We start from the raw sequence: 25,078 nt of genomic DNA, 5'->3' as shown, positions 1-25,078 counted from the left end.
TGTGCATATGCTTGGGTATGATTTCCTGTGCTTGCTGAATTTTTTGCATTGATCATATTCTACTTTCAAAGTTAGATCCATATCTATGTAAAGACAAACAAAATAAAACAAAATGGAAATACTAAAACATAGTAATTTCCCTTTTACAGGACAAAATAATTTTCTAAAAAATCGATCTACATATTTTCTTGAAAATTATGTTCTGCTTAAGTAAATAGAACTACACAGAGACCTCCAAATTCTAAAATGTAATTAACTTTTGATCAAATTTTAGAATAGTATATTCAGAATCTGTAATATTATATTTTATAGCACATATAATATTTTCTATACAAAAAATCATGAAGCATATTGTAGTCACACCTTACATTTGTAGAAGTTGCCATAATTTTGTTGTTTTTAACTCAGTTCAATTGAGTTTTTAGCTCAGATTATTGTTGAAGCCTTTCTTTTATTTAATATAAACAAAACCAGTGGGGTAAATCAAAATGGAATACATTTGCACAACTGTCCATCCATCTATATGTTTATCATCTATAAATCATGGCAGTGATTCTTTTTAGTGAAGCTCCCATTTTGAATAAACTGTTGTCCAAGTCATTTTGCTCTATGCTATATAGTTTTAAGGTCAGAGAGCAGGCACTGCAGTGTGCAATGTTGCATAATCAAACACTACCCTACTTCAAAAAAAGCCCTCAGGTAAAGCCCTCAAGCTTGACTGTGGCACTTGTTGAATATGACATGATGTAGATGCTTGATACTCACAGGTATGCAGCTTTTCCTTCTTCGAGTTCTTTACTTTTGCCACTGGAGCCACTTTTCTTTCCACACATCCTCCTAGTGATGCACATCAGCAACCCACATTGCCGAATAAAGAAGCAGCTGACGTCTGTTACCACAAGAATTAGAAGAAGTGCAGCAACTCCCAGGCCAATGACCGCTCCAAGCCCAAGACCATTAAAAAGCGTGTCTTAAAAAGCAAAAAAAAATAAAAAATAAAAATAAAAATAAAGTATTAAATCCCTAAATTAGAAAATATTAGATGATTATTTTAAAAATAAATCTTACCCAGTAATTCAAGAGACAGAATAAAGTCATAGTAACTGGTAGAATTCAATTTCATGATTGTTGACACTTATTCCCTTGTTTCAAATATTTTAAGCAATTGATGTGTTAATTATGTGACTATCTTTTTCAAACTTTTTTTTTTTATTAACAAAGAAAAAGCATCTAAGTACCTCTTTTTTTAAAATATAGTTCTTGAATCCCTGTGGGAAAGATAATGAATATTATCATATCCCTAAATGTACTTTATCAGAAAATGACACCCATTAATAGATCATCACAATGTTAAAAGAAAATTATAGTCAAAACTTCTGCGAAAAGTGTTAAATAGATCTTCTGTATGAGATTATGTCAGTTTTAAAAGTTAAACTTGTAAATGGATGGTTCTGAGCGCTTTGCTTTACCAGAGAATGTATTTAAATATACCTTTCTATGAATATTGTAGGAATCATCATTTTGCAAGAAATGGCTTACCTGTATTTCTCCAGTTAATATTTTAACAAATATGTTAGATTAGAGGCAACTTTTCATAGCTATGGTATTATGACCCCTTGTTAGTTCCTATCATGAGAAGGTAGGAGAAGATAGAAACCACTTTTCGTTGGTATATTGGTTGCAGGAAATCCCAAAACACATAAAGAAAGTAACCGGGAAAGAGGCGAATGGAAGGAAGGTGAAGTATTCTGACTGATAAAATTGAAATGTCAAGTGCAGCAAGTAGTAATGAAGATGAATCAAGTGTTACGTGTTTGTAGTAGAATCTGTGGGTAGACTCCACAGCTATAACAATATGGATCAGAAAATAAGGACAATATAAAGAAATAAATTAAACTGATGATAACGTATTATCTAGAAGAAAAAGAAACATAATTTATAGGCATTCAAAATGATTCTTAACACATATGTTAAGAATTAGCTCGCATAACGGTTTAGTCTTTTGTGTGTGTGTGTGTGAAATGAAGTCTGGCTCTGTCTCCCAGGCTGGAGTGCGGTGGCGCGATTTCAGCTCACTGCAAGCTCCGCGTCCCAGGTTCACGCCATTCTCCTGCCTCAGTCTTCCTAGTAGCTGGGACTACAGGTGCTGCCACCATGCCCCGCTAATTTTTTGTTTTTTTAGTAGAGACGGGGTTTCACCGTGTTAGCCAGGATGGTCTCAATCTCCTGATCTCGTGATCCGCCCGCCTCGGCCTCCCAAAGTGCTGGGATTACAGGCGTGAGCCACCGTGCCCGGCCCAGTTTAGTCTTTTTAATGACAAAATACATTTATTACTCAGCATAGTAACTGCATGTTCAAATATGTAACTGATGTGAAACACGGGCGACAGATACAGGTATAGATGTAAATTTGAATTGTGAGAAAACCACTCCTGAAAAAATATGTATATAAAACAAAGTTTTCCTATGTGATATTTTTAAACTTAGGTTTAATATTTTAATAATGACTTGAAGAAATAGTGATCCAAAGGAATCAGAACAACTGCTAACATACAAAAGCAACCACTAGCAGGTCGACTTTGAGTATGTCAGACTTGTCTGAATACTAGTTCTGTAGGATGACTGAGTGTCATGTCTACATTATTTTATTTATTTTTCCAAAAATAGGTTTAAGTTTTTTTTTTTCTTATCATTCTAAAAGCAAGCAGCACAGTTTTGAAAAAAAAAAAAATCATTCAATTCGTGACATAGTGGCCTAGCACTTCACCCGGGCAACTTTGTGTAGAAGCATTTGCAAATATGCTTCTACAATGTCATCATGATATGGCAAATGAGAATTACTTAGGGACCGAATTAACAAATTTAGAATGTTCATGTCCGAGAAAGTATAATTTTTATTGAAATTATTTTGCTTCTCATGAAGAAAAACTAGCAATAAACACAAGGTAGTGTGAAAAAAATAATGTATTTATGTCGATTTCAATATCTCCTTTCTATACCAAATTTTAACATGCTACTTAGATGGTGACAGTTTAGTAAAATTGCTTAGCTAGTATCCGGGAATATTTCTGGTTTCGACAGAACTATTATCTTTGCACATGAAACCGCTTGAGGAATGACTAGAGAAAGAATAGTATTTTTTCAGCCATGGGGATTTAATTTTTTTTTATTTTGAAAAATCTGAATAAACAAGTGTAGAATGAGATTCCAAAGATCAGATATCATTTTTTCAAAGGTATATCTCTATGCAAGATTTAAAGAGAACTATTTCCTCACACTACAAAAATAACATATCAAGCAAACTAGGATTTCCATTTGCAGTTAAAAAAATCATGGTATGTATTTTCTTCCATTATCCATTTCCAAATATAAATGATTCACTTCTGAATCTATCATTACAATACAGTGAAGTCAACTTACCTATGAAAAATATTTGATTGTATGAAAATACAATATTTTCTTCAATATTCAAATGTATTCATTTTAGATATGTTGCACATTACTCAACAACTAAAGCTCAGGAAAAAAAAATGGAAAAAAATGTATAATTGTGGTTTAGCCCTGGTGTATACATTTACTTGATGATCCTGTTGGTTTGAACTGATCACTCTTCTGCTACTTCATTTAGGTTCTTCACACATGCAGACATAGTTCTAGGCAATAAATCCTATAGATCAATGACAATATATATTATTTATTAAACAAATTCCCATTTACCTTTCCTAAGTATGAAGAGTCGGGTTTGTTCTTAAAAACACTGCATCAGGAGTAAGAAATGCCTGGTTTCATCACTTACCATCATTAACTTTTGGGGTAAGCCATTTAATATCTCTAAGACTAAAATGCCTCTTTATTAAAATGGAAACAGTTATAATAAAAATAACAACCAAAAATAGGTCACAGGTTTGTTGAGAAGATTGCTGTGAATGTGGTAATGTACTTAACCTCCAGCACTCAGTGCCCAAAGTTAAAATTTAACAAGTATTGCTTATAATTATTATTTTAATATTATAAAATTCTAGAGAAATATTTAAATTAAAAATTATCTAATGTTAAACATTAAACTATTCTGTAAACATATCTTTTCAGCAGTAATCTAAAGTAGAAAAGTATCTCGCATTAAGTAATGATTATTTTCTCGAGGCTACAGTAACTGTTTTTTTTTAATAATTCAGGTTTGGCTAGTTAGCTTTTAAATGACAAATACTTCATTCTGTGACCTTTTTAGCATTAAACTAGTATAATGATGTGCTACACTTTTAACTTTAGAAAAGCTTTCAGAAAAATTATATATGTAAAACATCTTAATTTTTTTAGCTTAAACAAAAGAGATTTATTTCCTAACAGTTATGGCGGTTTAGAGTATGCGGTCAAGGTACCAGCATGATTGGATTCTGATGAGGGCTCCTTTCCTGGCTTTGCAAACGGCTTCCTTTTCACTGTGTGATGACTTGTGGGACAGACTCAGAGAGAGCTCTCTCTTTTCCTTTTCTAATCAAGTCATTGATCCCATCAGATTAAGATCCTACTCTTTTTTAACTATAACTGCCTCTTAGGAGCCCTATCTTCTTATGGTGAAGAATTGCTAAAATATTAATAGCTAGTACTTTTTTCTATATATAGAAAGTTAAACTTTATAAGCTTATTACAATTGTAGGTTACTCGAAGTTATTTTTATGAAAAAATAAGTATCTTTTTGTCATTGCAGAGGATAGAAGTGAACTTCAAATAGGTTTATGCTGAAAATAGAATAAGATCTAGTATTTAATAGCACAACAGGGTGACTACAGTCAAGAATAATTATACATTTAAATATAACTACAAGAGTACAATTGGATTATTTGTAACACAAAAGATAAATGCTTGAGGTGATGGATACACCATTTACCCTGATATGATTATTACACACTGTATGCCTGTATCAAAAGTTCTCATGCACCCCAGTAATATACAAATGTACTATTCTCTGAAAAAAAAATTTAAAAATAGGTTTATAAGTTTTGTCTTTTGAAAGTTATGTTATGTATATGTATATACATATTATATATATTAAATTTCACCTTGAGGATGTATTTAAATGCTTATACTTTCTTATATCTCATGAGGTTAGGCTGTTATAACTCTAAAAGTTAAATATTCTAATTATTTTCTGTCACCAATTTACTCTGTCATAAAAAGTCCACTGTTTGTACTCTGGATGTTTCACAAATAAAACCATAAGCACATACGAAATGACATCATTAAGATTGGGAACTACTAATGATGTATTTTCACAACAACATCCAGAAAGTTCATTTTTATTAGTTAATTGTGGTTTTATTATTTAGCAAATGAAACCTGAGCATAAGTAATAATTTAAATAATTGTAAATCCATTTTTTATTGTTAAGATCATCAGGATACTTCCACTTATGACTTATGGTGTAATTTTTATCGTAAATTTATAAAGTAGGAAAACAATATTATCAGTTCTAATTTAGATACAAGAAAACTGAGATCCAGAGAGGTCATTGGCCTAAGTCACATACTAACCCCTAAAATTAGAACTGCACAAGCAAATCACTAATTGACTCCAAGTTGTATTTTCTTTTTGCTTTTTTTCTTTTTTTGAGACGGAGTCTTGCTCTGTCCCCCAGGCTGGAGTGCAGTGGCGCGATCTCGGCTCACTGCAAACTCCGCCTCCCGGGTTCCCGCCATTCTCCTGCCTGAGCCTCCCGAGTAGCTGGGACTACAGGCGCCGCCACCACGCCCGGCTAATTTTTTGTATTTTTAGTGGAGACGGGGTTTCACCGTGTTAGCCAGGATGGTCTCAATCTGCTGACCTCGTGATCCACCCGCCTCAGCCCCGCAAAGTGCTGGGATTACAGGCGTGAGCCACCGCACCCGGCCTCCAGGTTGTACATTTTTTGTACTTGTGTTAGAGTCAACATTTTTCCTTGGATATTCACCTTCGAATAATGAAAAGATATGGATAAAATACAGTAGAGCAAATACATTAAAATATGTATTATTCTTATAGAAAAATGTCAATATCCATATATCTTTACTATTAGTGGAGGTACAACTATTTAACAACTATTTAAATGAAATACGTCAATGTAAATTATTTATCTAACTTATATTCCTGCTTTAAGTTTCGTCTTTAGTGATCATTTTATATTGCTGTTATGAAAAATGAGCTTCATATCATCATTGCATAAGAATAAATAATTTAGAAAACAAAAAGTTAAAAGTATATTTGGTTTATATTTTACTGTTAAAAGCAACTGTGAGAATCAGTTTCCCTCTGAGCTGCATTTTCTCTAACCCTATGACATTTGGAAATTGACTTACTAAATCTGTTTCCCCATATCTTCGTGTAATTGCATTCAAATTTTCAGCCAAACATAAAATCAAAGTATTAAAATACCAGAAACCAAGCTTCATTCAAATGTCTTATATACAGCAGTCCCTCCTTAATCAGTTTTGCATTCTGTAGTTTCGGTTATCTATGGTCAACTGTGGTCCAAAAATATCAAATGGAAAATTCCAGAAGTATACAATTCATAAAGTTTGAATTCCAGGCCATTCTGAGTAGTGCAATGAAATATCTTGCTATTCCTCTCTGTCGTGACAGGGACACAAATCATCCCTTTATCCAGTGCATCTGTGTTATCTACACCACCCACTTCTTGGTTACTTATGAGCTGTTTCAGCCCTCATATTGTCACAATCTCAAAGCGTTCATGTTCAATAACCCTTATTTTACTTAATAATGGCCCCTTAGCAAGATTAGCAATGCTGGCAAATTGTTGTAATTGTTCTATTTTAATAACTGATATTATTGTTAACTTACTGAGCCTAACTTATAAAGTTTATCATAGGTATGTATGCAGAGGAAAATCTTTGTATGTAGGGAGTACTATCAGAGGTTACAGGCATCCACTGAGAGTTTTGGAATGTATCGCTGGCTAAAGCAGGGATTATTGTATGTGTCTTTTCATGTTTTTGTTGTATAAATTAAATCCCAACTGGAATATTAAATTATTTGTCCATTAAATGTATTATATTTGATAATACTAGCTTTTCAAACACCACTATTAGATTCGTAAAACTAGCCATGCTTTTTGACGCCTTATATAGTTCAATGTTTTATTTAACCTTTTTCTATGTGCATGTATAATCTTCTCCAGGTAGATTGAAAATTAATTTCAGGACATGGAAAACTGCAATAAAGACATGGAGAAAAAGTTCAAAGAGTCCTAAGATGGTGATTGGTTGCTGTTTCCAGAATACTGGTAGATATTTTCGTAAGAGATATTGTTGGATGCAGAAGGCAAGTAGGTTAAGCATATGAAAAGAAAGAAAAGAGAAGACATTAAATAACTCTGATTGGTGTAGATGATATTACTACGTACGATATCTTTCCACACTGGAAATAAGTCTACGTGACTCTTAATTGTATGTTCTTACTTTGCCCTTTCTAGTATAATATACTCCCTAATATCAAATGATATATGGAAAATTTTGGCATACGTCTATAGCAAATACATACACATACATGAGGAAAAACCAAAGAAGATTAAAAAAATCTCCTGCAACTTGAAATTCTATCTGGTGATATATAATCATGGGGGATGTTTCAGTTTGCTTTGCAGATTAAGGTCAATAGAAATGAATTCAACAATACTTTTGTGGAATCTTATGAAATGAAATTTAGTTCAGAATATTCTAAAACATACTCTTCAAAATTACCTCAAATTTGAATCATTTAAATAGTGGAGCATTAATCCTACAATTAAATAAATTTGATACATTGATAGAACATTGAGAGAATTAATAACCGTTCTTTTGAGTTTCAAAAAATATTTTTAGAAATTATCCATTATAAAAGATATCCAAAAAGTATCTTCTTTGAGAGGCATGTAGTTCAAAGTTTCACTAACTTCTATTCAAAATGGCTTGAGAAACAACATGGCACAAGTATACATATGTAACAAACCTGCACGTTATGCACATGTACCCTACAACTTAAAGTATAATAATAATAAATAAATTAAAAAAAATAATAATAATATAAAGTGTCAAAATGTTGAAAACATTAAATTTACTTAACATAGTCAAGCACAATAACTAGGCAAAATTTCTCTCATAAAATACTTCAGGCAGTAGAAATGTTTCCTCCAGGGGATATAGTCTTTGTAAATATTTGGAGGATATCTAATTACTCTCATTTACCAATTGCTAGGAAATTTATTATCAGTGTTGGACTTCATAGGCATACTTCTTAAAATATTGCTGATTCAAATTTGAATAGCTTTGTAAATTACTGAAGTAAAACTACCATGATTATAATTTTTAATATTTGAATTTGGTATACTGAAACTTAAAGGGCAATTTCTCAAAAATTACAAGAACACAGTCAATTAGTCTTGTTTTGATTGCATTTCTGGTGTGGAGAAAGGGGGAGCAGGCATCTTTCTGCAGCAGGGCTCCATCTAGGTCAGAATTGTCAGCTACTTAAGAAGTCAAACATCTGGATAATCTAAAGACTTCTGCAGCTACATAGCAAAAAAAAAGAAGGAACATTAATCCATGTATGCTTCACAAACATTGATTGACTGCCTAATAAAATAGTGCAGAATCAGAAGGGTTGCCTAAAATTTACTAAAGTTGAATTAATAAAATTAACATAACTCTTTAGAATTATTATACTTCAATTTAAGTCCACATTTACTTTGGAAGCATTATAAATTCCCTTATATAATTTCATCCATTGGATAACAAAAGACATGAAAAGGAGCTAAGGGATATGATATTTGTATTAACAAGGGTATACTGGTAATAGTAAGAAATGTTGTTAACATTATGGCAAAAATTTTGCATTATGGAAGATACATTCTGAGATAATACATAGTTTTAAAGAAAAATGCATTGCACTAATTTAAAAGCCAGTGAACATCTCTGAGGTTTACACATGCTTCTTGTTGTGTTATGTTAGGCAAGCAGTCTACCAAGATTACCTATTCCTTATAGACCTGAATATGATATTAAATTGATAAATTAAATGTTTGTTTTGTGGCATTTTCCCTAGAATTCCCTTGAATATACAAAGAGTAAAATGTAGTTCAAAGAGTCAATGTGTAGTAGAATGTAGAAAGAGCCAATCAAAGCAGACTAGACTGCGTGAGCAAAATACTGTTTAAAAATATTTTTTTTAATTAAATGCTCACAGCTTTAAAAATGGTGGGGATATTGAGAATAAACTGTATTCATAATATTCCTCCAGCATAAAACCAAACAGCATCCTTTACATTTCTTAACAGAAGCCACTTGTCAAGAAATAAAATAGTACTCTTCAACATTATGGAGTTGTGTAGAGAGATGTCTTATATTAACGAAACTTCCTATTTTCTACAGGGAAGACCACACTTGTTAGTCACAAACTTACTTACAAAATAGTTTAAATGAGTTAAGATTCATTCATATTTGGACTATTGATAGACTTCTCTCAGTTAAACTACATAGATAATTAGAAATATATCTATATATGTTATCTTTATATATTTGTGGGTGTTAAGAAAAAAATTATTCCAAAATATTTATCTTTATATATTTGAAAGAACATGACTTTCAGTTCATATTTGCATGTGTTGTAATTACAGGTATAAAAAAAGGAAAATGAAAATTTTGATTCATGCAACTTATAAAATTCACTGAATTTTATATGGAACCACTGATATTAGCAATCTGAGCACAATGCAACACTATTTCCATTTCTCTGAACTGGTTTCCCTTCTGCATCACGCCTGGGGCAGAGGAGGGTGGGGCTCTTGCATTTTTGCTACCTAGAGTGCAACCCTAAATGGATAGATTTATTCAATTTTAATTCACATTAAAACTCCCCATTTGAAAGAAGTGTTTGAACTTTTGAGGTCTCCAATTTCTAGTCAATACTCTTTTAACTGTATCATTTAGAGAAAAAAGAGAAAAATCATTGCAAATTTCAATAGCAAGGATATTAAAAATAACATTTGACATTCATTCAAAATTAAAAAAAAAATAAACAGCACACTCAACAGCAACCGTGATTGAATTTTATATTCTTCCTTCCTTCTAGAAAACTTTTAAAATTGTTTCCGGTATATGCCTAGAGAAGAGTATATGCTTCCAAGATGAGTATTTTTATTTTAAATTATAAACTGGTAGTATTTTATAATATACATTGAAATATGTAATGCACATTATAAAACAGATAAATAAAAAGATGAGTTAATATAAATGCACTTGGAAATTCTAACATTTTAAATCTTCAGGGTGAATTATATTTTTCACCCATTTTGTGGCCCATGTAATACAATTGGAAATATCTAAATAATATTGTTGTTTCATTCTCAGTTTCTTTATTGGTAAAATGGTGATATACATATCCAGTTATCTTAATGAAAATGGTCTTTTAGGCTTAAGCAGGAAAGTACTTTGGGAATTCCAAATCATTACACACATATGTTATTATTTCATTTGTTAAACCTATTATTCTAAAAACATTCAATTTAGAGTAGCTTCTTGTTACTTGTTATTTGCTTAATTTTTTTTTTAAAAAAACTAGACCTTCTCCACTTTTATCCAAAACCTTCCTAGATTTTAGTAAGTACAAACATTTTGTTTTAAAAGTTATTGTTATTGGCCAGGCACAGTAGCTTACACCTGTAATCCCAGGACTTTGGGAGGCTGAGGAGGGCAGATTATGAGGTCAGGATGTCGAGACCATCCTGGCTAACACAGTGAAACCCTGTTTCTACTAAAAGTACAAAAAATTAACTGGGCGTGGTGGCACGTGCCTGTAGTCCCAGCTACTTGGGAGGCTGAGGCAGGAGAATCACATGAACATGGGAGGTGGAGGTTACAGTGAGCCAAGATCGCACCACTGTACTCCGGCCTGGAGCAAGACTCTGTCTCAAACAAACAAACAAACAAACAAACAAAACATTATTGTTTTCGTGTTTAATATGTTATCTTCATTAAGGCCTAAGGCTTCAGATCATTTCCATCCTTCTACTTTTAGCTATGCATTTTACTGTGACCAGAATAAACAAGTTTTTAAAATTTTTAATATTATTCCTTTTTTTATTTGTTCACTTCTTATATAGCAAATTTTGTTTTTGGTCATTGCTGTATTCCTAACTGCCACTTTAAAATATTTCTTCATCTTTTTAAAACTGATGTGAAGATGGAGGAAGTCCATATCATTTACAAATGCTCTTATTGTCACTCATATATGACTTTGGCTTTTGCTCAGTTTTGAGATAAGGAGATATTGAGTTTTGGGAGGCATTCTCTTCTTCTATTATTCATTTTGCCCTCTAGTACCTTGTTATGTCTTTGTGATCATTAACATATTTATTGTATTATTATTCTGTCCAATATTTTAGATCAATTCATCTTCACTGTAATAAAACATAAAGATTATAACTTTTAAAAGATTGTTACAAAGTGAATCAAAATCACCTCCCCAAAATAAAGACTGTACTTCTTTTGTGTTCCAATCTTTTACTCTGGTATGTCTCGGTTCCCTCTGGGCAGCTCAGAGTATTCATGAGATTATAAAAAGGCATTACATCTTTCAGCTCCTTGACAAAATGCACTTATTAGCAACTTTTTAAAGTTCACTCAAGTTCACAGTCATCAGATATGAAACTGCTTACAGAAATAATTGAATGAGAGCTGTATGGGTACAACATGTAATCTCCTGTATTTTTCAATGAATAATTTGAAAAGAAAAAGTATGTAATGCTAGTAATGGCTGTGATGGCTGTGAAAAGAGCATTGTTATCCATGAAGGGAAAACTGCAAAGAGTATCTTTTTGAGAGACTAAATTCTATAAAAGGAGTCTTGGAATATTAAAAATAATAATACTTAAAAACATTTAAAATCAAAATTGAATTATAGTCAGGAATACAGCACTTAATTTTATGAAATTACACCAGCTTATGGATGTTGTGTAGCCAGTTGGAGGGATTTTTAGTTTTTAGAACCATGCAAACGTTATTTACTCTATTTTCACATAGGTATATAATGAGTTCATTGGAACCCTTTATATATCTAGAAATAAATTATAAAAGTTTATGTTGGAGATTAATACGCTGATGTAGATTGTGTAAAATCATTTTACATAATTTTCCAGCTTTTTTGGTCCCTTACAATACTATTTAAAGCATCCACATATTATTTGGGGAATTTGAAAACTTTAGATTTTAAAAATCCTGAGTAAAATTCATCAACAATTTTCAACATTACTTAAATATATAAGAAAAGGCTAATGTTTATTTATATATGTTTTACATCCTCAGGCTATTTTTGGTACCTTTCCATAAGGTCTTTTTAATGTACCATTTTATGTGTACTTTGCTGAACAGTCTTGATATAGACATCTTATTACTTACTACCACATTTCTTTTCACAGAGTGCTCATTCTTTAGGGGGTAGATGTATGTATTTTCCAACACTTATTCTTCAATACTGAGTCTCCATTTTCTAATCATTTTGAATGTTTTGTCAAAATGTTCTGTTACACATATAAATAATTGTTTTGTAAATAAACTCAATGGCAATCTGAAATTTTCCTTCAAATCACTTCAAAATCCTAGGAAGTTTATCAGGGATTCGGAACAGTGAAAAGGTAGCACTGATAAACCATATCGTTTTATTTGATTTTTTCTTAATATATGATTCAGGGCAAGAAAAAGTTGCTGATTGAGAATATTTGGTTAAAAACGGGGGAACTGTGAACAAGTAGATTATATGAATGGCATTTATAATTGTAAAACTGTATACCTTTTAGAATTTCAACTTTTATTTTTGATGCAGGGGGTATATGTGCAGATTTCTTACATGTGAATATGCATGATGCTGAGGTTTGGAAGTCATATCACCCTGATAGTGAGCATATAGCCTGATTGATGGGTAGTTTTTTTAACCCACACCCCATCCTCTAGTAGTGCACAGTGTCTGTTGTCCCATATGTATGTCCATGTGTGCTCAATGCTTAGCTCCCAGTTATAAGTGAGAACATGTGATATTTTGTTTTCTGTTGCTGAGTTAATTTGCTTAAGATTATGGCCTCCAGCTCTATCTATGTTGCTGCAAAGGACATGGTTTCATTATTTTTATGGCTGTGTAGTATTAGATGGTGCAGATGTGCCATATTTTCTTTATACAATCTACCACTGATAGGCACCTGGCTTGATTCCATGCTTTTGCTCTTGGACAGAATAGAAAACTCAAAATAAAGCCACACACCTACAACCATCTCACCTACAACAAGGTCAACAAAAGCAAACGATGGGGAAATAACTCTCTATTCAATATATGATGCTGGGATAACTGGCCAGCCCAACGCAGAACATTTTATCTGGATCCCTACCTTTCACCATATACAAAACTTAACTCAGAATGGATTAAAAACTTACATATAAGGCCTCGGAATGTAAAAATCCTGGAGGACAACCTAAGAAATATTCTTCTTGACATTGGCCTCGGCAAGGAATTTTTGGCTAAATCTCCAAACGGAATTGCAACAAAAACAAAAATAGACAAGTGGGACCTAATTAAACTAAAGAGCTTCTGTATAGCAAAATAAATGGTCAACAGGGCAAAGAGAAAATCTACAGAATGGGAGAAGATATTCACAAACAATGCATCCTACAAAGGTCCAATATCCAGAATCTATGGGGAACTTAAATCATTTAGCAATAAACGAATAATCCCATTAAAGAATACACAAAGGACATGGACAGACACTTCTCAAAAAGAAGATATACAAGTGGCTATTTAACATATGAAAAAATGCTTAACATCATTAATCATCAGAAAAATGCAAATCAAAACCACACTGAGATAATATCTCACACCAATGAGAATAATCATTTTTAAAAAGTCAAAAAACAACAGATGCTGGTGAGGCTGTAGAGAAAAGAAAATGCTTTTACACTGTTGATGGGAATGCAACTTAGTCCAGCCACTGTGGAAAGCAGTCCGGAGATTTCTCAAATAACTTAAAACAGAACTACCATTTGACCCAGTAATCCAATTACCAGGTATCTACCTGAAAGATACAAATCATTACACCAAAAAGACACGTGCACTCATATGTTCATCGTTGTGCTGTACTTTGTTGAAGAGCATGTTTTCATATATATATATTTTATATATATATATATTTCACATATATATACACACATGTACACGATAATGTATTGGGAAGAGTAAGATATATCATTTAGAAATTAATATGCAGTGTAATTTATTGTTTACCTCTTGGCAAAAAAAAAATAATGTGAGGTTAGCAGATAGGAGGGAGAAGCATACAAATTAGTAGTCAATGGTCAAGGGAACATAATAAAGAAAATAATGTTTGAGATGGTTTTCAAAAATAAGAATCAGCTTCCCGTTTGATGTAAGGAGTCCATTTTAATCTGAACATGGCTTGAATAAAAAAAGATGTATGAAACGGTGTGTGATTCTGAGATTAGAAAACATATATGGATATTAGAGGTGATTGGTGGGCGTTGGGATTTTAGTGGTGAAGGATGCTGTTAAAGAGGATGGAGCTTGCAAGTGAATTCAGTAACAAATAAATAGATCAGTCAAATCAATATTGACAAACAGCTCCAAAAACAAACTAGAAATTGTGATCATTTTCCAACAGATGGTAGGGAGTTATTGGAGGGAAGCACAATCTGCCGCAATCGTTTGGAAAGAGCCAGAGGAGGCCTGGGCTATGGTAATGACTATTAAATGTCTGTCCAGTCTTCCTTCTCTCCTTCTCTCCTATTCCACGCCCATTTCCACACACCATATAAGAATAAGAACTCCTTGGATAATGTTTGGATTGAAGAGGTGAGGAATTAAATAGACTCAGTCTCTTATATGTGATTAGTTATTGAATTATCATTACATAATTAAGGTCTATCAGTATATTTTAAAAATAGAAACTAAAAGGCCGGGCGCGGTGGCTCACGCCTGTAATCCCAGCACTTTAGGAGGCCGAGGCGGGCGGATCACGAGGTCCGGAGATCGAGACCATCCTGGCTAACACAGTGAAACCCCATCTCTACTAAAAAATACAAAAAACTAGCCGGGCGTGGTGGCGGAGCCTGTGGTCCCAGCTACTCGGGAGGCTGAGGCAGGAGAATGGCGGGAACCCGGGAGGCGGAGCTTGCAGTGAGCCAAGATCGCGCCACTGCACTGCAGCCTGGGCGACAGAGCGAGACTCTGTCTCAAAAAAAAAAAAAAAAAAAGAAACTAAATAACATAAAAATACTATTAAATTATATAATATATATGTTTATATTTATGTATAACTATTCTATATATATTTATTTGGAATGGTGTTTTAAGTAGTCCACCATGGTCACCCTGCTTTTTAAAATATCTACACAATCCCTCTTACAGTTTTAGCTATCTTTTTAGAACAATCTTATGTAATAAGTGAGCCACTAAAATATAAAGTTATTATGCTTGTATAGAAATGTTGATGAGAACTTGTCAAATTCTTGTTATCCTTTAACAGATTTTAGCAGAAGAAAAAGAATGAAAATGAGCTGTGCTTATTTTGAAAAAAATATTGGCTAAAAACAAATTCGTACATAACAGCTCTTTTGTGTAGATATTACAAAGTGCTAAAAATTTTAGAAATAAATATTTTAAAATATCCTTTTAATAAATCTGGTACAACTGTAAACCATGACGAATTATAAAATATCTAAAGTCCTTGCACAACAAAATATCTATTATCTTAACTACACTGACATTTCAAATTATTATGTATGTTGGAACTGAGATCATTTTGGCACAAAGCTCACCAAACATGGCATAAAAGAGCATATAAAATATCTTTTGTGTTCTTTAGCTATCCATTTGAATTGCTCCCTTTGATGTTTACTATATCTCACTAACTCTAAACTTTTCCATATACTGTTTAAATTTGGTTATATGTCTGGTTGACGTTGATGGATGCAGTTTGTTTGCTATAAAACAACGAGTGTTTTTATTGATTAGTAGAAAAGGCAGCTTCAAAGATTTGCATGAATATGACCCAAACATGTATTAGCTAGTATAAAAGAACTGAATAATTTTATATTTAGTTCTTTGTTTAATCCCCTACCTGACCAATTTTATTTTTCTGTCAACATTGAAAGGCTGCTCCATATCTAGAAAATGAAAAATGTATTTTCATCGTACAAACAGAAAATTATTTTCTTAGACTATACTACAAAATTGAAACATATCTCTATATGATTATACTCCAGTTCATATTTTATAATTTGTTTTTGAAAGTCCAAACTGTTTAATTTTCTCCAATATAAAATTCCTATTTATAAAACTTATAAGTTTTCTAAACATGAAACAGAATAAATGAATAATGTGAGCAAATACGTAGAAGATATGTATTATTATTTTTCGTGGAATCTATGGTAATATATTAAGATGTTTACAGTTTTCAGTTTGAGATATTCACTGTATTCTACCTTAGATATTTCAATTTCTGCTTAGAGCTATACAAAAAACATCAATTCTACATTATTAAAACTACATATTTTAAACATGTAGGGTTCCCTATAAATGTCTACTATTATATAATACATCTAAATTAAGACATTTTATGCTATCAGCTATCAAACTATGAAAAGACATGTAGAAACCTTAAATGCACATTACTAATTGAAAGAAGTCAATTTGCAAAGATTACATAATAGAAAATTGCGACCAAGTGACATTCTGGAAAAGGCAAACCTAGGAAATAGTAAAAAGATCAGTGACTGCCAGGAACTAGTGGAGAAAGGAAGGAGGAATAGCTGGAACACAGAGGATTTTTAAGACAGTGAATTTATTCTGTATGGTACCAAAATGGTGATACAGGTCATTATTAATTTATCCAAATCCATAAAATGTACACCACCAAGTATGCACCCTAATGTAAACTGTAAACTTTGGGTGATTACAATGTGCCACTGTGGGTTCATCACGGTAACAAAGGTACCACTTGGGTGTGAGATACTGATAATCAGGAAGGTTGTGCCTCACTGGGGTAGATAGTATATGGGAGCCCTCCTTAGTTTCCATTCAATCTTGGTGTAAATCTAAAAGTGTTCAAAAAACTAAAGTGTATTGAAAAGGGAAAACATGCAATGGTGATATCTCTATTACCTGCATGGAAATGGCTACTATGCCTAGATTGATTGAGGATTTCCTATAAAAACAACTTTTACTTTTCTGTCCTTTAACAACTAAAAAAACTCCACATATTAAGTGAGAAGTAACTCATATAGGTGCTTTAAATGTTTTTAGCTTCCTGTTTTTATGTAATAGAACTCAGCAGCGAACTATACCACGTCCTATTTTAGATAAATATTTTTCCCTGTTCACTTAAACTTTCTTTCACGACTGAGTCATTTGACAGAACCATGAGTCACAGGCTACTATATAAAAATTCCATACAAATTTTAATGTTTTCTACCAACATGTACTATGAAATAGGATGTTTTTCAAGAGCCATGAGTAGTTTGTATTTCACATTACGTGTGACAGGTATATCCCATTCAACTATTGTGAAATTATACTCTAGAAACGATAGCAAAATTTAGGTGTGTTGTTCATGGATTATTTAAAACAGAAATGCCAATTTGAAGATAATTTACTTTTTATTGAACCACATTTAAACAGAAAACATAAAGTCCTCTATCTTGAATACTTGTTTTTAACATTTTGTTTCTCTTTGTAATATTAAATAAGAAATCAGTAGAGAAACAAACACACATAGCTGCTATGCAAATTATGTGTTGAAATTATTTATTTTGAATTCTTAAAATAAAAAGGATGCATAATGAGATGAAAATATCTTACATTTAGTGGACAGTAAATAAAAATATCATCTTATATTAATTAAAAATCACCTATCTCTACTAACAATGTAAATAAATAATTTAGTTAGGTGCTATCAAAATATGTGTAAAAAACAAGAAAGTGATTAAAATTTAATTTGATATTCACTGAAAACCATAAACTTAATGTGTGCTTTTTACCTTGGTCATGGGGAAGCAGCTATACATAAAAGTTTTAGTGAGAAAGATAAAAACTGACTAACAGAAATACTGTGATTAATGGAAGAAACTGTGGTTGCTGTACACATAGCCTTTCCTCTAACACACAGGGATTTTTTGTTGTTGTTGCTCTCCACAGGCCAATCAAGAAAATAGGAAAGGAACTAGGTCTAAGACATAGCACCATATAACTTATAGGCCGGAAATTTACTGGTACCAACTTTGATTTACTGTAATACAACAAAGATAGGAGGAAAACTGAGAATCGAAGTTGCTTCACTATATCGATGACTATTTGCTTTTTCTGATCCTCAGTTTGTTGATATAATAAAATAATAGAGTTCAGTTACAATAGCTTCAGATTTTCTCAAATCTCTTTAGTTTCTTCACAATGGCCCAGAATAGTAGGACAATAAAAAATTAATAAAGTAATATATATTTACTCTAACAGTAACCATAAAAATTCCTAAGAATTCCCAGATACCCTCCATTTGATATCATCCTATTGTCAAGGGGCTTCAGGAAAAATAAAAATGAAAATAATAAAAATAAACAACTGTTCTGGTATGTGTTTCAAACTACTATAACTATTATATCATTTAAAAGAAGTATAAATATTACAATATATAAAACTTATAAATGTTGTATTAAAATTTCCATTTTGAAATATACACAAGCATGTCTCAAAAGGTGTATAATAATGTTTATATTAAAATATACATTTTGGACTGGACTGTCATGGAATAAGAGAAATTAAATATGCTCCAAAATAATCCAAATCCTGAAATGATAATTTTCTCTTTTGAATTTTGACATTATTTCATATTTATCAGGCAATGAAACATTTTGCTCTAAGAGAAAAATATGACTTTTCTGTTTATATCTATGCCAAAAGTTATTTTTACACTATAAAAGCTAATTAAATAATTTTATATTACTTATAGTATTATTCCAAAATTTCAACTCTTACTATTTTTGTTTCATACCTTTGCAGTGGATAAGCACAGAATGTTAATCATTTTCTGCAACTTTATTCATTTGGTGTCCAAAACAAAAGAAAGGACTGTAGTGGATGAACCAAAGGAATCGGAGAAAAATCACTTTACTTGTTTATATTTCCTTTATGGACTTTTGCTAGCAGTGGAGACTAGTTAATAATCTTTACATTACTAAAATTATTAATTATGTTCATGTGCTTTATTGAAATATATGATTATTTTGGCCTCCCACCAGAGATCAATGTTTTTATGAAGACACTAGAACAAGTTTACAATGGAAGTAACAATGTTTGATATTGTCACCAAATTATTTTTATAATATACAATTGTGATGAATCTGCTGATGATGTATGGGTTATCCAAAAATTGAATAACTTAATGAGTATGTTTATTACCTGTTCCTAAGTAAATAAATGTTTATGTTAAATTTGATCAAGTTAGATATGACAACACTCCACAAGGACAAAAAAGGTTATACCAGTAATAAAGAAAACACGTATAACAAAGCTTTTCCTCAGTTTTCTTTATTACAACAATGGAGACACAGAGGTACAGAAAATAAAATGACGTTTAATATACTATGAAACACATGCATAGGATTACACAAAGTGCTGGATATTATGTTGAGGGTTTTAAATAAGATGATACTGAGGACAATACACTTATAACATACTTTTTTTCAAGAAAATAAGCTACGATGAAAACGAATGCAATTAAAATGATCAGAAATACTTTAAAACAGAAGCGTTACACATAACATCAATGAAAATGTGAGAGAAAAATATTCTTGAAGGAGGTACATGAATTGTGTACACTATTTACAAAGGTAGTTTTAATTGCTTACTTTTTAGGAAAAAATAAGACTAGCTAGATTTATGTCATGGCCCCTATTCAGTACATATACAGAATAAAAATAAAAATATATTTTCTAAAAAGGAAGTTTTATGTCTCATTATTATGCATTGTTTTTAGTGTGTAACATATTTTTACTAACTAAAATGAAATGAAAAAGAATAACTGAATTTAACTTAAGCATACATAGTTTCAGAACTTTCAATACATCTAAATTTAATACAACCAATATTAGATCAGTTCACACTTAAAATGAAGTTTTATTCTACTTGGATGAAAGTATCCTTTAAAAGTAGATAAAATAATAGTCTACCAACAAAGGAGATGAAATGGAGTTAAGACCATCTCAGATATACTAATAGAATTCTTAAACATATTTGTTTTTTGTATTTCTTGGATTTTTTTTTGTTTTACAGCATATTAGCTAATACAGATGTTATAGACTATTCCAGGCTATGTGCAACATTTACTGACAGTTTAGCCTTGGAAATTAGTTAATAACCAGGGAATATGTTGAATTATTACAGGAGATCTTTGTTGAGTCCTTAATTTTAGACAACAAAACTAAAGGCTTTTGGAAAACAAAGCATGGATATTAAACTCTCATCTTCGTCTAATTTTGAAAAATAATAAAACTAGATTTAAACTTAGGAAATGTTTTCCTTAGATAAAAATTGGGATTATGTAAATATAACACATAGAAGGAATACTACAACTTTACATTTAAAAGACAAAGCATATTAACTTTAGAATAATACTCCGATTTATATGGTAATTGGTCAGAGAATGAGTTAATAAGCATTAATTTTTTTCTTTAGTTAAGTACCAAAATTTAATGTGGAAATATATTCTGAATATTATGTTTAACTATCAAATATTAATGATTAAACAATACTATTTATGAGATTTGGAAATGCCTTGTCACCAATTTCAACTTAAATTATAATAATTTTAAAGACAATTTGTAGAATATTTGTATATTCAGTCATTTGAAATATGCAGATTTCAGCTATCTCTTCAATATATTAGATTTGCTGAAGCTTTTATGACATATTTCTATACCACAACGTTAGGATTTTAAAATTTACAAACATTGAACAGAAACATAATAGAAGAAATATATTCCATTTATTCATGGCCAAAAATTTAGAAAGGAAGTATAAAACAGACAGAGAGAGAGAGGGAGAGAGAGAGAACAAAAGAGAGAAATGGAAAGAAAGAGAAAGGAGGAAGAAAGAGAAATAGAGAAAGAGGGAGAAAATTAAAAAGAAAGAATTATAAGAAAGTAAGAAAGGATAAAAGAAAATAAATTTTAAAAAAGTGAAAACTTGAGGCTGGCCACAGTGGCTCAGGCCTGTAATCCCAGCACGTTGGGACGTTGAAGCAGGAGGATCAGTTGAGTTCAGGAGATCGAGACCAGCCTGGGCAACATGGTGAAACTCGATCTCTACTAAAAATACAAAAATTAGCCAGGCGTAGTGGCTGTGTGCCTGTAAAGCCTGTAATCCCACCCAGCTACTAGGCAGGCTGAGGCATGAGTATTGCTTGTACACAGGAGGTGGAGGTGCCAGTGAGCTGAGATCAGGCCACTGCACTCCAGTTTGGGAGACAGAGCAAGAGTCTTGTCTCAAGAAAATAAATACATAAATAAATAAAAATTAAAAGAAAAAAAGAAAACGTAATTAAATTGGACTTATTAAAAGATCATTTAAAGGATGTTACATTATCTCTTACATAGATTAATCATGATAAACACATAAAGTTTACACATTTAGGTATGATCAATATTATACTTTTATCTTTATTCAGTGAGTGAAATCATAATACGAAAGGGCCAAACAAAAATATACGTGATAATATTTAGTGTAAATAATACCAGAATTGATCATTTCAAGCTCTTAATGTTGCTTATATTATATTAATATCAAATGTAAACCTTTAAAGAAAATTTTACATGACTGGGGATATTTCTTAATTGCTACAAACTTAAAGGTTATCATGCATAATACTGGCTATTATTCTTGAAAGTTAGACCCAAATATATCGTATTATTGTATTGATATCCATATCCATCTTAAATTATTAAAATGATTTGTAATTTTTAGGTTTTATTTATCCATTATCGGTGTAAATATACCATATTAATATTTAAAATTATTTTTATGTATCTAAGAATACCTCCAGATTCAGAAGTTCATGGTTTAATTCTTTCTTGTGTATTTCATTTAATATAAATGACTAATCATAAATTTAATTGTACATGGTTGAAACTACTTTGGAATTTTTTGTGTTTTAGCTTTAATTTAAATCAAACATATTGAATGAGTATTCTTATACAGAAAATGTTAGAATTAAATTATAATGGTTTCTCAATTGACCCAAATTGCACATTATTGTGTTTAATGTGCACTATGATGCATACTTGTAACTTTATTAAGTTAAAAAGAACTTGAATATTTAAAAAGTCAAATTTATTTGCAATAAAATTATTTGTCTTTATATGTATTTGCTATATATAAGTGAAAATTGCATATATATTAAACATCAATCTAGTTCCTTCTATATATATGCATATTTAAAATGTTTACGTATTTTAACTTCAATCTTGTTCATGTATACCAGTAATGAAGGCATATATGTGCATTTGCAAAATGCTTCTGGAAATAATATGAGTATAGAGTTTATAAAATTAAACTTAGTCTGTCCTAATGACCTATAGTATTAGGAAGGAAATGAACAAAAATGGCAACTTATCTAAGGTTTTTCTGTGTAATAATACATTTTATAGGAAATAATTTACTGCTACCTCCTAGGCATACTGTTAGCATATCTGAAACATGGTACTTGTGGGTCTTATTGTGAACTGATGAGTAATTATAGTTTTGATTGGGGTAGGGAGGCCAGTAACATTGATTGTAAAATGGAGGAAAGAAGATAGACTAGAAGAGGTTGGAAGGAGAAAGAAGGAGATATCCAGATCTATATTTTTAAAATCCTGATATTCTACATGCAGATAATGGCAATCATGCATAGGTAAATCAATCTAGCTTCATAACTGGTACAATATGGTCAAAACAATCTTTTGAAATATTTTTACAGTAAACAATACAATACACACACCACTGGACATAGACATGTATTTCTGATTATATATAATGACTAATCTTACACTCACCTTAACACAGAAGTTCAAATGTATACATCTTCAGAGACAGAATTTTATGTAAAACTCCATTGTATGAAAAAAAAGTATTGGATGAGGCTAGAAGATACTTAAAATAAGTTTAAATTTTTATGTCTTGCTTACCAGTAATCACATTGACTTATATGTGTAGACAGATGCAATACTAGTAAAGCCAAAAAAGTAACGAACTCATTTTTAAAATAAAAAAGTAAACTGTCTGATTTTTATGGTTGCCTATAGCAACAGTAAGGTTCAGATAATAAAAAAGATAACTCAGCAACACATATTATTAAGACTTTTTAAAAATACTAGGATGTAAAATGTCTAAGGTTTTATTGATTGGAATGCAATAGCTTTACTGTTTAGTTTTGTACTTTTAAATTTCTTACAGAAATAAGGCAAAGCAGAAAGCCTATTATTTTAGCATCTCATAATATTTTTAAAAGAATTTATGCATATCTCAGGTAGTGAAAGAGGTGTTCATCTAAAAATAAACATTTGGCTAAATGACAGACTGCTTAAAAAGTTAAGGACTAAAAACTGGATCCACACTTAGATGTTTAAAATCTAATGAACAACTGTTTAAATGTATATAACTCTGCTAACATAATTTTAATATTAGGATCTTTTCAAAATGCCAAATTCATATATCTTATTTCTGTGTATACCTCACTTTGAATGTTCTTTATATCACTTAGTGACCTTGAGTTATGATATGTAAAACTTCAAGATAAATAAACTTCGCACTAACTTACTAAATGAGTATTCCATGATCTCCAAAAAAATATTTTGTCATTCCTAAGTCAAGATAATTTCTACATGAATTCTCACAGAAAGGTCTCTAATTTATTGGAAAGATCAAGTAAGGTTAGAATGAATGTGAAAAACAATTTCTGGAGGTGTTACTAGAAATCTTTTTCTCAATGCTTTCTACAAATTAGTAATCAACAAATTTTTCAGTCTCAAATATCAAGAAATTTAATATGCAATGATAATTAGTTATTTAATAAATGGAATATTGGCTATGGTGATTTAAAAACAAAACTTTCCCTAAAATGGATTATATTTCCATAATGTGTGAATTGAGATATTGTTTTATCTTAGCAAGGGAGAAAGGAGGGAAGCAGAAGTGTTTTATTTGTTTTTTTTGAGACAGAGTCTCGCTGTTTTGCCCAGGCTGGAGTGCAGTGGTGCCATCTCCGCTTACTGCAAGCTCCGCCTCCCGGGTTCCCGCCATTCTCCTGCCTCAGCCTCCCGTGCAGCTGGGACTACAGGCACCGCCACCACGCCTAGCTAATTTTTTGTATTTTTAGTAGAGACGGGGTTTCACCATGTTAGCGAGGATGGTCTCGATCTTCTGACCTCGTGATCTGCCCGCCTGAGCCTCCCAAAGTGCTGGGATTACAGGCGTAAGCCACCGCGCCCGGCTGGCCAGAAGTGTGTTTTATCGGTTGATGCGTTGCTTCTGCAGTCTACAGGTCTATCACTAGATTACAAGAAAGGATAGCAGTTGACAGCTAAGAGTTTGGAAAAGATAAGTTAAAAGACAATCTACTATGAAAAGGAGGCCTAGCCCTCATATGAAAAGATTCTGTAGCTATCTCTTTAAAAAGAGACAGGAAAAATATTTCTGCTCAACCAAATAATTGCTCTTGATGAATGAATCACAAAGTCCAGAATCCAATCATTTGATTTACCGAGTATGTTATAGTCACTTTTATGCATATATGTAAATCTGGTTGTTTCCTATTGTCCACAATAAGTAGTAAAAGTCACTTGTTGAGATGTGGGTGCAAGTGAAAAACACAAACACTCTTCACTTGTTTTGAAATTACTTAAGTAAAGATTACTTAAGTGAAAATTGCTTATTCACATAATGAAAATTTGCAAAAACCAAAAATCATTCTTCATGCTACTCCCTCAAATCGAAATTCCTTTGAAATCTGAAATCTAGTTCCAACCTC

The 25,078-nt window shown here is 31.6% G+C and overlaps 1 protein-coding gene across 5 annotated transcripts in view; it reads right to left on the bottom strand.

The window, feature by feature from the left end:
• The window catches only part of LOC105498550 (neural cell adhesion molecule 2), a 569,177-nt gene that overhangs the window by 27,011 nt on the left and 517,088 nt on the right, over positions 1-25,078 (bottom strand). For all 5 annotated transcript variants that reach the window (XM_011770694.3, XM_011770698.3, XM_071095513.1 and 2 more), the window contains exon 16: positions 766-970. In XM_011770694.3, coding sequence (XP_011768996.1) covers positions 766-970 — 205 coding nt within the window. The remainder of the gene's footprint in view (positions 1-765; positions 971-25,078) is intronic.

This window comes from Macaca nemestrina, chromosome 4 (assembly GCF_043159975.1).
Source record: "Macaca nemestrina isolate mMacNem1 chromosome 4, mMacNem.hap1, whole genome shotgun sequence".
NCBI classification, from domain to species: Eukaryota; Metazoa; Chordata; class Mammalia; order Primates; family Cercopithecidae; genus Macaca; species Macaca nemestrina.
Note: the sequence above shows the minus strand (reverse complement) of the source record. Positions and strands in the feature narration are given on the sequence as shown.